This window comes from Vanessa tameamea, chromosome 25, assembly GCF_037043105.1.
Source record: "Vanessa tameamea isolate UH-Manoa-2023 chromosome 25, ilVanTame1 primary haplotype, whole genome shotgun sequence".
Classification (NCBI taxonomy): Eukaryota; Metazoa; Arthropoda; class Insecta; order Lepidoptera; family Nymphalidae; genus Vanessa; species Vanessa tameamea.
Genome location: NC_087333.1, coordinates 6,480,743 through 6,497,359, shown reverse-complemented (window position 1 = coordinate 6,497,359; position 16,617 = coordinate 6,480,743). Strand labels below are relative to the sequence as shown.

Sequence of the window (16,617 nt, the reverse complement as noted above, 5' to 3'; positions counted from 1 at the left end):
TAAATTTTTTTTAACTATACTATTTATTTATCATAAGTACCGTTTAATTATCAAAAGTTTCATCATATTCACTGAATTAATAAATTGCTTTAATAGTTATTAAATTTCCCAATCAGTATAATAAAAATATAGACTAAAAAATATTATCTACTGTTGTGTTGCGTATAGTGTTATCAAATTATAATATTATCACAAGTCGATAAAAATATAGTATATTCTGTTTATCAGTAAGTATAATATAGAATATATACAGAAAATTAATATTTATAATATTATCAATTTATCAGTATCTTGCAATAACCTTAGTAGATTTCTAAGTTTATGAGGTTCTGCGTGATAATATATTATACCACTATCTAAATTCAGAATAAATTAAAGCTTAGCGACATAATTTAGACTAGGTACCTAATTTATTATGCTTATCAAGAATATCAAGTAAATGATACTTGAGTTTTGACAGTCACAGTCACAGAGTATATTCAATACTAGATTTTGACAGAAACACAATAGTGATCAATAAACCGATGTAATCAATCGCAAAAACATGGATAACAAGCCGAGTTTAAGCCAATATTTTGGCAGTAATGAAGTACCACCAGCTTCCCAATTCTTCGACGAAATAGGAACATCGCCTACAGATATGATACAGAGTGTTTATTTGGGAGATCCGGATAGTTCGTATTCGTAATATAACAAAATAAAAACAGCCGTAGAATGATGTTTAAAATTTTGGTGAGAAAAATTTAGCATTTACTTTATTTTTTTATAGCACGCCCGCAGACTACTGCAACGGGAATTTTCCCACAAAATATGACTACGTCTTTCATACAAAACAAAATGCCTCAAGAGATGACGTTTACTAACGTCGTACCCACAGTGAGCGGTTCTACGGCCATTCCAGCTGCAAGCCTGCCTGATCCATCAACATTCTTCGATACTATAGGACCGGAACCACAAATCGGATCTATCAAAAGCGGTGTTACTGCAACTTCCGTGCTATCTGATGCAATGGATGGATTAAGTATCAAGGTAAATTAACATAAAAACTGTAATACACCCATTTATAAGAAATTGATTGAACTTTTTTGTCATTATAAAGCAATAAATAGGATAATTGATTGAAATCCCCTTTGAACTCACTATTGCATTTAAATAATAAATATTTATACATAATTTAGAAATGTGTATGATCATAATATTAGCTAGCTTAATATGTTTTAAACAGAAAACATCACTCATTTGAAACTTACTTCAACTAATGAAGGTTTATTGCATTTATTGTTTTTTTTTTTAATTATTAATGCTAAGATGGTAAATTTGGGATCTTGACCAACATACATATAAAAAAAAATATAAGAGCACTGTTCATATTTGTAGCTTGGAAAAAAACTTTAAAAAGTTATCCTTACCAAAAGAGATGTACCCAGCTCTAAGACATTTAAATGTTTTCTGCTTGATAAAGAATATATTATATTGTTTCAGAACCAACCCATAGATAAAGATGCAGACCGAAGAAGAGATGCGTGGATTCCTAATGAAGATGCTAAGAAAACATTATTGAAGGTAAAATTTAAATTTGAAATAGTGTAGTTTATAATAATTTTTACAATATTATACCAGTAAATGCATTAGTGTCTTAGTATTATTATATTAGTAAGAGAATTAGTCTCTTTAATTTTCTATTTTCTGAGAAATAATATATGAACTCTGGGATATAACATATGACTACACAAAATTCACATTATCAATTTAGTAAGAAATAATGTTTAGGTATAGTATGGTAAGTTTTACTATTGTAATTTGTACATATAAAGATTTTATTTATGTATCTATTTCTAAATCTAAAAAAATAATCTATTCAGATAATTTGGACATTGAATCTTTACTCAGGCCCAATCTTCACCGAAGGGTTCATTTTTCCCCGAAAGAGAAGTGCTCACAATGCCTGGGATAGTTTTGGAAGAAGAATTGGTAAGTTGAGATTTTTTTTAATAATATTTAATAAGTACCTTAATAATGGTTTTAGTTTTGAATTATTATTCTTTAATAAATATATTTGTAGTAAATAAAACCAATTACAAAGTAGTTAATTTGTAATAAATTAAAAATAAGGTTTTATTTTTGCCTCAACTAATCTTCATCTTGCCTTTCAAAATAATGATGACAAAGAGATAATCAGTGTTTATCTGAGCAGTCTATGAGCAAAGTTGTTAATTAATAACTTCTTGCTATCTATTTACGCAGTTGACGACGAAGACGACTAGTCGGAACATCTTTAATAATATGACATTTAAGTTGAATCAAATAGTAGCTCAAAATTAGAATGTCTCGTTAGTCTGGTGACTAGTTCATAAACCCAGGGGCTCGAGGTTTAAATCCTGAATCAGACTTTTAAAAATTTATTTCTTTTTCGATTGTATATACCATACACTCAAATGTCAAATTTCCTCAGTTGTGTTGGATTACTGTCGAATACCGTGCTATCGAGCCGAAATGGCCCAGTGGTTAGAATCTTAACCGATGTTTTCGGATTCAAACCCAGGCAAGCACCACTGAATTTTCATGTGCTTAATTTGTATTTATAATTCATCTCGTGCTCGGCGGTGAAGGAAAACGTCGTGAGGAAACCTATGCAGGTTTCTAATTGTGTCTAATTTCAACGAAATTCTGCCACATGTCTATTCCACTAACCCGCATTGGAGCAGCGTGGTGGAATATGCTCCAAACCTTCTCGTCAAAAGGGAGAGGAGGCCTTAGCCCAGCAGTGGGAAATTTACAGGCTCTTAATGTAAAATGTAAATGTAATACCGTGCTATCGTATTAAGAGAGTGCACTTTTGAAACAATTCAGTATACATTTTAGGCAGATGCACTTCAAGAAGTAGCGGTTAAATACCTCGGAGTAAGTTCGGCCGGGATACACGGTGTGGTCCGCGCGGAGCACGTGAGCAGAGACGAGGCTGGATTAAGAGAATTACTTCGTACGGGCTATTTGCGATCTGCAATCAATCTTACGGCTACACTGATCAGTGCCGCTGGACAAGGTAAGATATTTTTAATTGTATTCTTGAAGATTAGGCTCCCAAAGAACATGTCCCCAATTTCAAATAAGAAATATAAATGAAATTGAATAATTATCACTTATGTATCACTGTATATATATATATATTATCACACATTGATATCTTAGTCTATAGTACTAATAGTGCCTACTAGTTTCACTGTTATTTATTACTACTGAGTCCTTCGGCATACGGCGACCCTACTGTACATAGCCTTCTGACGTACTGTAAATCTAATTTAAATTAACAAAGGACCTTGAACCTCTGTCGATATAAGTTATTATTAATTATTACGTTTAAAAAAAATACCTCTTCAACCATTATACACACAAACTAAAACTTTATGAAAAAAATAAATGAGTAGGTCTGGATATAAGATAACTAACTCCCGGCTAGCAGCATCTTATTCCTAATGCTAAAACGCTATGTCAAATTGCAAAGTTAATTTAGTTGGAATGAGGTAACAAACAGACAGACAGAGTTACAAATATACACAAGGTAAATATATTAAAATTTTAATAATAATTCTTAGGCTACAGTTTGTCGACCAACTGCAGCCCTTTCGAGATAAAAGTAAATCAGTATAACCATGTAAACTCCATTCTAAAATCGTCTTAGCTTGTTTAAATGTAAACACCATAAGCGCGATTTAAAAGCGTACAGCGCCATCTATTATGAAATGTGTTATTTAAAATGTATAAGCGATGAGGGTAGATTAAAAAATATCATGACATTTCTTTGTTTTGATTCTATATTGTTATTTTTATGTTGGGACGTGGAATGTTATTATTTATGGTTAGCTAAGTTTTGTTTATTTTGTGGATTTGATGTTATAGTTACGTATTTTAATATTGTAACTTTTTTTATTAGGCATTGTCGTTTTGTTTAAATATATATCGAACGAAGTATTCGGTTTTATTTATCAATTCGGTACCAAAATACTTGTGATATAAAATTTGTTTTGGTAATGGAAGATTTACTGATATTATAATTATTTAAATTGACAAATTAGCTTATGTTAATATGAAGACGAGCGTTCATTAATGTTATTATTAGTCAATCTTAGTAGTGAAATACTACTCACTGATTAATCACGAAATCTTACAAACACCTACAAACTTAAAATTTGACAGGTTCCTTAAAGGGTGTAGACATCCGCCAAGAACGATTTTTACGAAACTCCGCCCCTAAGGGGGTTAAACGGGGGTTGGACGTTTGTGTTTTATAAATTTCGCGCGGGTAAAGCCGCAGGTTAGCTAGTATTGTTTAAACTCAAAGCTTATGGTGTGACGTGACTGATTTATTATACTTTTAATTTTCTTATGAAATTTGAAGGTTAACTTTTGTTGAAATATTGTTCCTTGCGTAGGTCCCACACAGACATTGTGTGAAATATATTCTTATTCATCGTATGACTGTCTTAATGTCTGGTTTATGTGGTTTTACATATAAAGGCGTAATTTTAATGCGATATTAGTTATCGGCGTTAATATTTCAATAGTTGTATCATAAATGTCAAATTAAATAAAAAATGTCTTCATTTTGTTAAATGAGATTAGAATTAATAAATTACGAAAGCCCGTGGCATGAGGCTCAGGGTTTTCACAGCCCAGTAGACATATTAATGATGTATTTATTAATGATGATGAATGGTGAGTGATCTGAACTAAATTAACTATGCAAGTCAGTATGGAAATGAGTTGACAATAACTAATGAATGATCCTGTACCGAGCGAATGAAAACATCGTGAGATAATCATCATGATAAACATCAGCATTGGAATGGAATAAGCTGCAAACCAATGTCAAATCAACTAAGACCCCTTACGTCTAACGCTCGCTTTAGGAAAGCTGGCCTTGGTCCAGCGGTAGGATAAAGGTTACCTTTTATTTAGGGAATATGTGTATCCAATTCACAGGTGCAGGTCGCATGCACAGACCAACTAAGCATACGCCAAGATCGTTACAGCTCTGGTTAACAAGATTCGCAGTCATGTGCCGCATTAAACTTTATGAGCCATTGATGAAGGAGGCTGAGCCGTTTGGAGATTTCTCTAAACCGGATATGTTTTATCAGGTATTTTTGATTTTAATGATTCCATAGAAGGGCCTTGTGCAAGTCATTCGGAGTAGATCATACTTCGACAACTGGACAGCAATACTTCGTAGCCTTGTGTTCTGTTTTGAAAGAGGACAAAATATAAATTTACATTTTAATGAACCAGATCAAGACTAGCGCATGACCTTGAATATACTGTTTATACGTAGCATAGGTATGGGTGGTGTCTTATTGCAAATTATGATGCCAAAATGGAAATGTTAATGTCACAGTTATGTTTTGAATTTCCTTCCAATTTGACAGGAATAGGCTATAACACTGAACAAAAAAGATGGCACGAAGAATAAAACTGTCATAACCTGGTCATCTGTACTTACCTGGATCATATTCAGCATACATATTCGACAATCTGTAACTTTACTAGTATTGCTTTGAGCAAGACCTTCTGGAGAGTGCATCCGCGGATTCGCTTGTGAGAAGGCGTCGTAGCTATTTTTTAGCCAGAAAAAAAAATGAGCAAGACCTGGATAAGCTCATCCAATATTCTACGTACGTAATACGCTTTGTGTAACAACAGTGAATTAGTTTACTTACCTACAGGCACAAGGGATATCTTAAGTTTGACTTCACGTCCATCTTCAGTCCATGGAGAATTTTATAATGAGAAAATAATCGCTGGACATTCATTTATGTTCCAGTTCTATCCGGACTCATACGAGAATCGAACCGGTTCACTGGTGCCGTTCTCATTGCGTCTCTTGATCGCTGAACTACCGATGCACGCAAATAAACCAGAAGAAGCAATGGATAGATTGTACGCGATGCTCGACGTCATAGAACAGGTGATTATTGGCTCCGAGCTTTTATGATGTCCTGGTACTTTTTAACTTCATACCGTTTTGGAAGAATGAGTAGTTTTTTTTAATCAGATCTTTTTTATGATATAGATTGGCGGACGAGCAAATGGCCCACCTGATGGTAAGTGGTCAACACTGCCCATAGGCGCCAACATGCCGCTGTATGAAATATTAACCATTCTTTACATCACTAATGCCCCACCAACCTTGGGAACTAAGATGTTATGTCCCTTGTGCCTGTAGTTAAACTGGCTCACTCACCCTTCAAACCAGAACACAACAATACTGAGTACTACTGTTTGGCGGTAGAATATCAGTGGCTGAGTGGCTGGTAAACCAAACCTATACTACCCAGACGGGCTAGCACAAAGCCCTACCACCGAGCAAATGTGATGAAAAAAATATTAACCATTCCTCACGTAACAAAAGCGCTACCAACCTTGAGGACTAAGATGTTATGTCCCTATGTAAACTCTGCTTTGTGTAAACCTTTCCGGATAGGTACCATCATATATTCTACCGACAAGCATTTGAATTGTGAGTTAGCCAGCATAACTACAGACACAAGGGATATACCTATCTAGTTGCTGGTATGCTGGTGCCCAGCAACAATATTGACCTCTATCTATGGACGGTGGTGATCGCTCACCATCAGGTGGTCCAATAACTCGACCGTATTTTATAAAGAATTATACATATATCTGTAATATTATTATGTATGTGTATGTTAGATGATAGCAAACCTGAACGAGGGTAAGATCGAAGACGGTACTGGCACCATCTCAATAGAGGACCAGAATGAATCGTTGCGGCTTTGGACAGCTAGACAGACGCGAGTTTTACATTCGATCGTAAACTGTGCGATCGCGTTAAAGGTATCGTTTGATCATCATCACCATTATGATAATTCACTCGCTCGTTTATTTTAGCTCATTTATTTCTCCGGCGTTATGTTATGGTTTAAGTTGTCGTCGGTGAGAGTGATTCCTGTTCTTTAGGGACCGTTGAGGTGTTCGAACGTGCTATCGATTTGTAAAGACCCGTTCAGACGAACGTAATCCCGGCACGGGTGACAACTTTCTGATATCGACCACGAATGTTATTATTTTTTACAATTTTTTCGAAACTATTTAATTATTAAGAAATAGTCATGCTATATTTATCGATATTATTTTATTATATCGTGGCTTTCTGTTGTGTAATACCGTCCGTATGTTTCAAATTGAAGTTAGTCACGTTAAAACATGCGTAAACTGTGTATATGCGGAAGAGTTAACGCGACGCTACGCCGAGCCGTTACAGGACAAGCGTGTACTCGTGATAAGGCACTTAGGTTCTTTTTACCTTATGATTAGGGGTCAGATTGTTACATGAAACACTGCCATATAATAGTCAACCGTAAAGTATACATCACACTCTGCACTGAGTAATGAATGAGATGACCAGCAACGCTATGTTTCCGGGCGCAAGGACTACCGGCTGGCCGGCAACGTGCTGTCGTCGCTGGGCGCGGGGGCGGGCGCGGGCGCGGGCGCGGGGGCGGCGCAGCGCCGCGCCGTCGCCAGCGCGCTCTGCCGCGTGGCGCTGCTGGCGGGGCACGTGCGCGCCGCCGCCCGCCACTGCGACGCCGCGCGGGACCTGCGCCACCATCTGTGAGTCGCCCCGCTCGGACCCGAGCTCCAGGTGCCGTACGCGAGGTGACGAAGTCTCCGCCTGGAACCGATTGTGACGACGCTCCGGCTGCAGCCGTGACCCCGATTGCGGTCAAGAATTTGGAGCAACTCGGATGGCGTGCGTGCATCAACGCCCTCTGCGTTGCTCCAAATTCCTGACTCGCCAGGCAGAGGTCGAGTCGGCGCTCGTGGTGGATCGGATGGAAGTTCGACTGGACTCATTTCACGGTTCAAACACTAGCTCACTTGAAGATGAGTGCATCACCGTGGAACCAGGATGATATACGTGAACCTAACCTATTGTGTATTCCTAAATATAATTTTGAAATGAATTGTTGAAACTGCTGATATTATTATGCTTTAAATTATTGTGCTTTTAATTTAATATTTCGCTTTATTTAGGTGCAATTGAAGATTTTAAATTTTTAAACTTTTTTGATAATACTTTGTTGATTTGATATTCCGTATATATAAGTGAACATTCCGTTGATCATTTATACTAATATAATATTATAAATGCTCAAGAAATGTCTGTCTAACTGTATGTTTGTTACATTTTCTCAGCCGAACCGCTGAATTGAAATTTGATGAAATTTTTGTATTACGATTAAACCCCAAGGAAGGTCATAGACTACTTTATTAAAACTAACACTTGATGACCACAAATAAAACATATTTTAAAATTCTATAAATCAATTTGAAGTCACATTCAAAACCGATATTTTTTATATAACAAAAAAATAAAAAAATTAATTGTCCATAGAAATTATCTGTACTGAGAAACATTAACCTTCCATTTCATAACTAATGCGTAACCAGCCTTGGTAACCAAGATGTTATGTCCCTTGTGCCTATAGTTGCACTGGCTCTCAGCCTTGAAACCCACATAAATGTACTATGTATTAATTTGCGGTAGAATGCCTAATGTGTGGGTCATACCTACCTAGGGCTTGGACAAAGCCCTGCCAAGTATACGAGGTTCTTGTACAATTTACTTTAATTCTTTTTGTTCACAGACATACTAAAATCAAAAAATTGTTACACGGGTACCTAATATCCGGCTGTCCGGCGGTACAACTGATTCGGCTTTGATTTCTTACACGTGCCTCTATTATTTTTTTTCAGCTTTATTGAAAAAAAGAACTTTTCTGCTCGTCGAAACATCTGATGTTTGAAAACCATTGACTTATTTCAGATGCCCAACCCCGGATGTACGAGAGTACGTCGACCTCGGTCTTATAGATATAGCGCATGGAAAATACCAGGACGCATACAACAATTTCGCGAAAGCAGCCGACCAGGAACCAACGAATATTATGGTAATTACACTACACTACATCATCATCCTCCTGCCCTTATCCCAATTTTACTTGGGGTGTCCTCTTCTTCCATACTTCTCTGTCGGACGTCATCTCACAAGTAACATTCTTTCTAACCATATCGTCTTTCACACAATCCATCCATCGTTTCTTGGGTCGTCCCCTACCTCTATGTCCATCCACATCCATTCTCAAAACCTAACAATATATATATTTCAATTTTTTAAACATAAGTGCTTGGTTATTGTTAACACACGTTCCCAAAATTTAACCTATTCCAACCATGAGATGAGTTAACGACAAATTAACAAGATTAATACCTAATTAATGTGATATTATTGGTTGAAATCTTGATTAATGTATGATATTCATTATGGATTCGCGAATTAATAGCGTTTTCAATGTCAAATTTGCTATCGGAACTTTGGAAGTAAATTAAGGTGGATATTAATTAGTAGTTAATTTGAATAATTTTATACTATACAGATATCAAACAAGAACTGTTACTAATGCAAATGATAGCTGAACTATTAGCAAATCGTATGGGAAATGTAATTATAAAGTTTGTTGATCTTTACTCCTCCGTTGATTGTAGCTAGGCCTTATATTAAGAGGTACATATCTATCTATCCCGACCGTATTCGGCCACAGCGACTGGGATCTGACTATCGAGTGACTGACATAGCCAATTTTTGCAGTTAATGTACGACCACATTCAATGCAGGTCAGCAGTCCTCCGACATAGCTATAATGTATGGCCACAGGTGGTCGGGTCTTGAGCTCGTCCCGTTTTGCATCGAGCTATTCTATCCGTCTTCATAAGGATGGTAAAGGGAGCGATTTGGGAGAGGAGACCTTATATAAACTCAACTTCTCCCACCAACTCGTCAGTAATTGCCTCCCGTTAAGAATACCGTCAGGGTACCCCCTTTTAAATATTTCAGGAAGTTTACTTAGTAATACGGCTTTGTGCAAGTCCTGTGTGTACCACCCACTCATCAGATATTCTACCGCCAAACAGCAATACTTAGTATTATTGCGTCCCGCTTTGAAGGGTGAGTGAGCCAGTATTACTACAGTCACAAGGGACATAAAATATTAACTCTTAAAGTTGATGGCGCATTTGCGATGGAGAGCTATTGTATTTGCGCGCTGGTGATTACTTATCATTAGATGCTCAATTGCAAGACCTCCGACATATTTTATAATATATATCAGAACAATGTACTGGAAACCAGTTTTGATAAGTAAGATGAGCAAGGTGAAACAGCGTTGTTAAATTTTCATGTTTTGTAATAAACAAATGCAAGGCGGTCATCGACTTGACCTTGAACGCATTTGGCACCAAAGACTAAAAGTTTGCGAACTGCTAGATTTGTATTTAGAAACTCAGTAACAGCTAACGGACGTTTGTTTAATAAAAAAACATCGTATAACTAATAACGATTGTATAGACAAACACATCAAATATTATTGCACAGTTCAAATCTAAAAGACCTAATCCAAGGAGTAGAGTAGAACAAACCTTAGATTACCATTTACGTACGATTTTCTGCTCTGATATATTTTAGTTCTTGAGTAATATATCAATACATATAATAAAACACTATTGCGCTTCATGTTCAATCAAAATATTTCTAACAACTTCGCCGACATGCAAAACGAATATCAAAGATTATTCAAGATTTTAGTTTTCTCATTTTTTGGTTGGGATAAGACTAAAATTTTTGTATAAACAATATTCGTGCACACATCCCTAGCAATCGAGGTATATTAGGCTACCTTACCGTTCTGAACTAACACGTTATTTATTTTAACCTATTCTCTTTGATTTGGGTTTAGCGCAGTGTTTTAAAACATTAAAATAATTGTCAGAATTCTACAGCGTATCTTAATCAATTTTGGAGTAAAAAATAAACGAACTTTGTATTTACGTATAACATACAATTTAAGGCTAGAATTAATTATGTGTATACTACATGGGCTCAGGACCATTACCGTTTTTACCATAGGGCACACGGGGCACGTGCCCAGGGCTCCTTAGAGGGCCCCGTAGAACCAACAATTTGTTTCACACGTTTATGCTCACGTTGACTGCTATACATTATATTTTCGAAATTGCCATATTTGTAAGAAATAACTAACATATTTATCAAAAGGCTAGTGACTATAGTTGATATTAAAAGTAGAAAGCTATAGACGTGCTCATCATGATAGAAATATATATACTATAGCCATAAGATTGTACAACCAATCAGATTCCAACGAATTTACTAAAATTACCGCACCGTTTATTTGAAGTTATACTTAAGGCCTGGCTATAAGCAAATTATTTAAATATGGTAGTAAATGTCTACCAAAAGGGCCCCAAATTCATGGGTGCCTAAGGGTCCCAGCATAGCTTGATATGGCTCTGCTCAGGATAGACGATGTCGACTACCCCTATTAAAGCTAATTCAGCTTAGTATTTAAAAATATATATATATGTTCACAGGTTGCAAACAACTTGTCAGTATGTCTTCTCTACATGGGACGACTCAAAGAGGCCATTGCTGTACTCCAAAAAGCAATCCACTCGGATCCGGAACGCGGGTTAAATGAGAGCCTACTTATAAACCTTTGCACATTGTACGAGCTAGAATCTTCTAAAACTAATGAAAAGAAACTCAATTTGTTAAGAATGCTGTGCAAACATAAGAGCGATACAATCCCTAATGTTTTGGAATGTCTGAAGTTAACTTAATTATATGTAAAAATAAAACTTTAGATATATGGCATCCGTAAGTCTTAAATCATTTGTATATGTATGAAGATTATTTATAATAGATCATATAACTATTAAAATGTTTTTTATTTCACCTACCAAGAGAAAAATATAAAACGAAAAATGTCATTGGGAAAAATTAGAAAAAGCATTTGTGACAAAATTTGTTTATTAATTAGAATCCAAACATATTGCTTATCCAATTATTTCCACCAAAGATTTTTAAACTATCCATTTTCCTACGTGCCAAATTTTTTGATACATCAAGGTTATACTTGGCAACCTTCTTTGTCATGGAATTAAAATCCTGCTGTATCGTAATTAATTCAGATTCGTCTGCCAATATTTGAGGTAGTTGTGTTTAAGAAACTATATATAAGTAATGAATGTTTGAATGTCTGCACTTGTTCCAGAAATCTCAGTATATATTGGAAATTATAAGTAAATACAGATTAAATACATTGAAATTGTTGCATATCAATAATGGATTTTGTAATTGAACCTACGGCCAAAATGTACCAACCCATGTCTTATTTCCAAAATATTTAATTTTTGGTTCTTTTAAGATAACTCATTGCTCATTGCTCCTTACAATTATTATTACTACTGGTATCAGATATGAATAATAAAAATTGTAGAGAATGTCACAACATTCTCTCTGGGCAAGTATATCTTTATAGTCAAATATTAAAATTTATTATAAAGATCAATTCGACGGGCTATAGATCGATTCCATTCCTTAGACTTAAAATGACTAAATTTCAAACTGATTTTACATAGCCAATATTTATATCGATTTATAATTTCAGACATACATTAATCAATAATTACCTGTCTTTAAATTTAGACAGATTTAATACAACACTAGTATAAACATTCAAGTGCAAAAAAGACTTTCATATTTATAGCATGTGAGTCTCCGATTGCTATATCTACAAATATGGAACATAAAATGAATACTGATCGCTGTGACATACAACTGGCTTTGTAGAAGTCAAAACATTTAGCACTCCTAAGTAACCTATCTTAATATTTACATAAAACATATTTGAAGAAATAATTCAATTCAGATTTGAATTTTTTAAAACTAAATTTACGATCGTAATGTTGATGTCGAACCTATACAAATATGATATTAAGTCGTTTCAGACAACATTTTTGATTATTAATTAACACAATATACATAAATATTAGCCTTATAAATACATATCATTGAAGACTAATTTCTGACAGTGAATAATATAAAAGAATAAATTATTCATCAATATTGTAATAGTTTAAAAATAAACAAATCTAAATTGAACATTAAAAATATGCGAAAACATAATCATTCTACTGTTTCATATAATCCACAATCCCTTTCCCCGATTGGCAGACAGAAATAATTTTATAAAAAACATAATCCTGTTTGTCACATACAAAAATCACTGGTTGATTCACATATGATTGAGTTCAATACAATTGCAATAATGTTTAATGAGTATTTATATCATTAAGCATCATCATTAGCATTTATTGCTTATTCTAAGTGTACTTAAACATCTAAATTACTTAAACTAACTACAGAGCCGTTGCTCGAGCAGTTGTAATGTATTTGGCCAATTTTCGCCATGTCAAACTGGGTGTAGGACATATTTACAAAAAAAAAAAAAATATTTTAGGAGCTGTATCCAAATTACACTAGTAAGCGTCATACAAACTGAGAAGAAAATTTACACCACAAGGTGCTATAACGTTTGACTGCTTCTTACATTATCGAAAATGCAATTCAGAAACTACACGTACAAGTTTTGAATGCATCATTTATACTTAGCATACACCTAACTGATTTATTAAGGCAAGCTGCCTTGTCAATGTTGTATCAATTACACGATTTTACAGTAGTCCACTGTGATGTATTAATAAATAAGTCTGCTTACACACTATAAAGTTTGAACGGAAGATTGTTCACAACCGATTGCGACGGTTCCTTATAGCCCTAAGGCGCGCACGGCGCGACTTTGCGGATTATATATCGCCGTTTTGACTAATCCCGATCCTCTTTATGAATTCCTCTTGAAGCATCACTGTTTTAATCATGTTGGGGTGGGCTCCATATGCAATGGTCTGGTCAGGTGTGGAACAGTACTGCTGTGTACCATCAGTTAAGATAACACCCTGACCATTGCTTAAAGATCCAGCTGACTCAATAGAGTTCCAGTATGACTCACTCGGGGATGTTGTATTAACTCCTGGTGGTGGAGCAGCAGGTGCACCTGTATATCTGAAGTAGGGATTCTTTAAGTCTAATGTGTTTGAAGAGGAAATATTTGTTCCCTCCAAATTTATGTCCATTGTAACATCATAACTCTGTCTCTTATTAGCTAATAAAAGCACACGCCCTGTGAGAACTTGGCCTTGTTTTGCGAAAATTGGTGTCTCTAGAAGGCATCTCACTTGATACCAATGAGTAAGTGGCTCTGTCGGTGCTGTAGACAACCATATATGCTGAGTGGTGCCTGCAAATAGCACATCAAACCAGAATGCAAGACCATGGCAAGTTCCAGATTGAGTTAATTCAAATCTGAATGGCACTTCGATGCGATGTAAGTCAGTTTCATTGGCATTTAAAAAGTCTACAACATGTCTCACCGATCGCGACATACATATACGTACATCAAACGTATCAACAATGGGTTGTCTGAAGTATTCCTTCATTGCAGCTGTGCGTAATGCACTGAGATCGACTCCATGGAAACACGCTTGGTACCAGAAGTTTGCCTTGTTATATTGCTCCATGAACAAAGCATCATCTGTGAATGGTGCTATATGTAAATCACCACGCGTAGGATACATATTACCATTCGGTTTTAACCATTTCTTAGCATGTAAGTAGGTTTCTAGCATACGTTCATTATACAGCATGTAGCCCATAGGTTCAGAAATAATAACATCTACGCTTTCCGGTAGTTCTATTTCCTCTATTTTTCCCGCGACGACTGTGATGCGATCATGCAGGCCGTTAGCTCGAACCAGGGCTTGCGCGTGATGCGCCATGTTGCTAGCTTCGACTGCATAAACCTTACGAGCGCCCGCCTGCGCCGCGAAGAAGGATAAGATACCAGAACCAGCACCGACATCTAGAACTACCTTATTTTTGAAGTCATTGATATTTGATAATATGGCTCGCTGATAAGTGCTCGTTCTCACATAGTCTTGCATCATGTTCTGCTGCTGGCTCAAGTAACCATAAAACTGAAAATATTGCATCGCCGATGAGTCTTCCGTACGCACCGTAAACACAGATGATGATCGACCAGCTTTGATTTTACTAACAAGCAAATGGAAGTTCTGACAGTCAACATCAGAGGCGAACTTAAAAAACAAAGTCTCATTATCTATAGTAAAAATATATGATTGGCCGGCGACTCGCGAACACTCGCTCTGGCTGTGGACGGGGAACTCTAGCACCTCCTGAGCCAGCACAGGATCAGCACGTATCACTTTTACACTTAGACCTTGCGGGTCGTAATCCACGTTTACGTTTGTAGGAAAGTTGAAGCGCGGAGTTAGAGCACCGTCATTATTGACGGCGGAAACCGTCACACCGCGAAACGTGTTCGCCATTTTTAGGATGCTCTTCGAACTCGATACTTTTGTTTGGATATTAGGCACGCGTACGGCAAACAAAGAGAAATGCCGTTGAGAAGTTTTGTAGAGGCCGGTGTAAAATCGATCACTCACAAACTTCCTCCCCCAGTTTGTCTATGGCTGCAGCGGCAGCGTGCTATTTTACTTTTTTTTTTAATATATAGTGCATAAGAAATAGTATACACAGCCACAAAAATACAGATTTTAAAGGTCACTTACAATAATTATGCTATAAAATAATGTTAAAATAATTTTTAGTATTAATATTTCCTATAATCGATAAGTCTAGTAAGAAATAGACCAACATTAGTAAGATTAATTTATAACCATCTAATATTTCAAATTTGCATAATGTTGTTTATGGTCAGTATATTTTTTATATTTTAATTTAATTTAGCAAAGTCTAGGTTCCGTATACAGAACATTACATTACAGCTTTAAGTAGTTAGAATAAAGTATGACCAATTATATATATTTATACACTAATTCTAACAGTCAGGGCTAAAATTTTGATAAGTTCTACAAAATGTAATACTTACTATATTAAACACAAAAATATTTGGCGATATCTTAATTCATAATTTATTTTATAGTATTAACATAATTACAAACAGTCACGTTAAAATAACTAGTCATAGTAACGGTATGTAAAATAAATAATTCATCTTACTATTTAATTTTTTCCGTCAGTGTTATACTGTTTTTTTATGTATAATTCTGCAATCAGCAGTAATCCTACCCCGGGCTTATTCCCGTTCACATTTCAAGCGGATAACCTATGTTATACTATAGTCCAGGGTAGGACTGAACGAGAAGGGCCCGCTTAACTTCACACAAGCCTATTGTATTCATCCATAACATCCAGGTTGGATGTTATCAAATTTAATTAGTGAATAAATTATTTACATGTAAATAGAATTTCAGAATGGTCTCAGGGTTAATAAAAAATCTATGTACGTACCATCTGATATATTGTGACTAACTCGGTAACTCGACTGTGTCCAATCGAAACAAACAATGCGTGTTTGCAAAACGTCTCTTTATATAGATGTAGGTACATTATATTATAACCAAAAATCGTACAATATGTATTATATATTAAATTCTTAATTCGACAAAAAAGTTTTGTCAAGTTAAACAAGTAGTAATTATCTTATATCCGTAAGCCGAGTCTATATGAAAACAATAAACATGCTAATTTTTTTTTTAATAAATGTTTTTTATAATATGTTTCTAAATCATTTTATTATTTTA

General features: G+C 35.4%; 2 protein-coding genes across 3 annotated transcripts; one reads left to right on the top strand and one right to left on the bottom strand.

Moving 5' to 3' along the window:
- Positions 1-466: 466 nt before the first annotated feature.
- Positions 467-11,781, top strand: LOC113396483 (trafficking protein particle complex subunit 12). Of its 2 annotated transcripts, XM_026634432.2 has the most exons (11): positions 467-674; positions 770-1,029; positions 1,483-1,563; positions 1,891-1,971; positions 2,863-3,043; positions 4,981-5,138; positions 5,819-5,962; positions 6,709-6,852; positions 7,448-7,629; positions 8,846-8,969; positions 11,464-11,781. In XM_026634432.2, the coding sequence occupies exons 1-11, from the start codon at positions 545-547 to the stop codon at positions 11,710-11,712; spliced, it is 1,734 nt and encodes a 577-aa protein (XP_026490217.2). In that variant the 5' UTR covers positions 467-544; the 3' UTR covers positions 11,713-11,781. The 2 variants fall into 2 exon arrangements, with proteins under 2 accessions (XP_026490217.2, XP_026490218.2); XM_026634433.2 differs by lacking the exon at positions 7,448-7,629 and having other exon boundaries at positions 11,464-11,769.
- A 103-nt stretch (positions 11,782-11,884) lies between these two features.
- Positions 11,885-15,490, bottom strand: LOC113396484 (histone-arginine methyltransferase CARMER). The gene has a single exon (XM_026634434.2). The coding sequence runs from the start codon at positions 15,337-15,339 to the stop codon at positions 13,741-13,743; it is 1,599 nt and encodes a 532-aa protein (XP_026490219.1). The 5' UTR covers positions 15,340-15,490; the 3' UTR covers positions 11,885-13,740.
- Between the last annotated feature and the right edge of the window lie 1,127 nt (positions 15,491-16,617).

Excerpts from the sequence above, each read along its gene's own strand:
- LOC113396483 (XM_026634432.2), top strand. The coding sequence starts at position 545 with ATGGATAACAAGCCGAGTTTAAGCCAATATTTTGGCAGTAATGAAGTA. Across the intron at positions 3,044-4,980 it reads GATCAGTGCCGCTGGACAAG|GTGCAGGTCGCATGCACAGA; the intron begins GTAAGATATTTT and ends TCCAATTCACAG. Across the intron at positions 6,853-7,447 it reads ACTGTGCGATCGCGTTAAAG|GACTACCGGCTGGCCGGCAA; the intron begins GTATCGTTTGAT and ends TCCGGGCGCAAG.
- LOC113396484 (XM_026634434.2), bottom strand. The coding sequence starts at position 15,339 with ATGGCGAACACGTTTCGCGGTGTGACGGTTTCCGCCGTCAATAATGAC.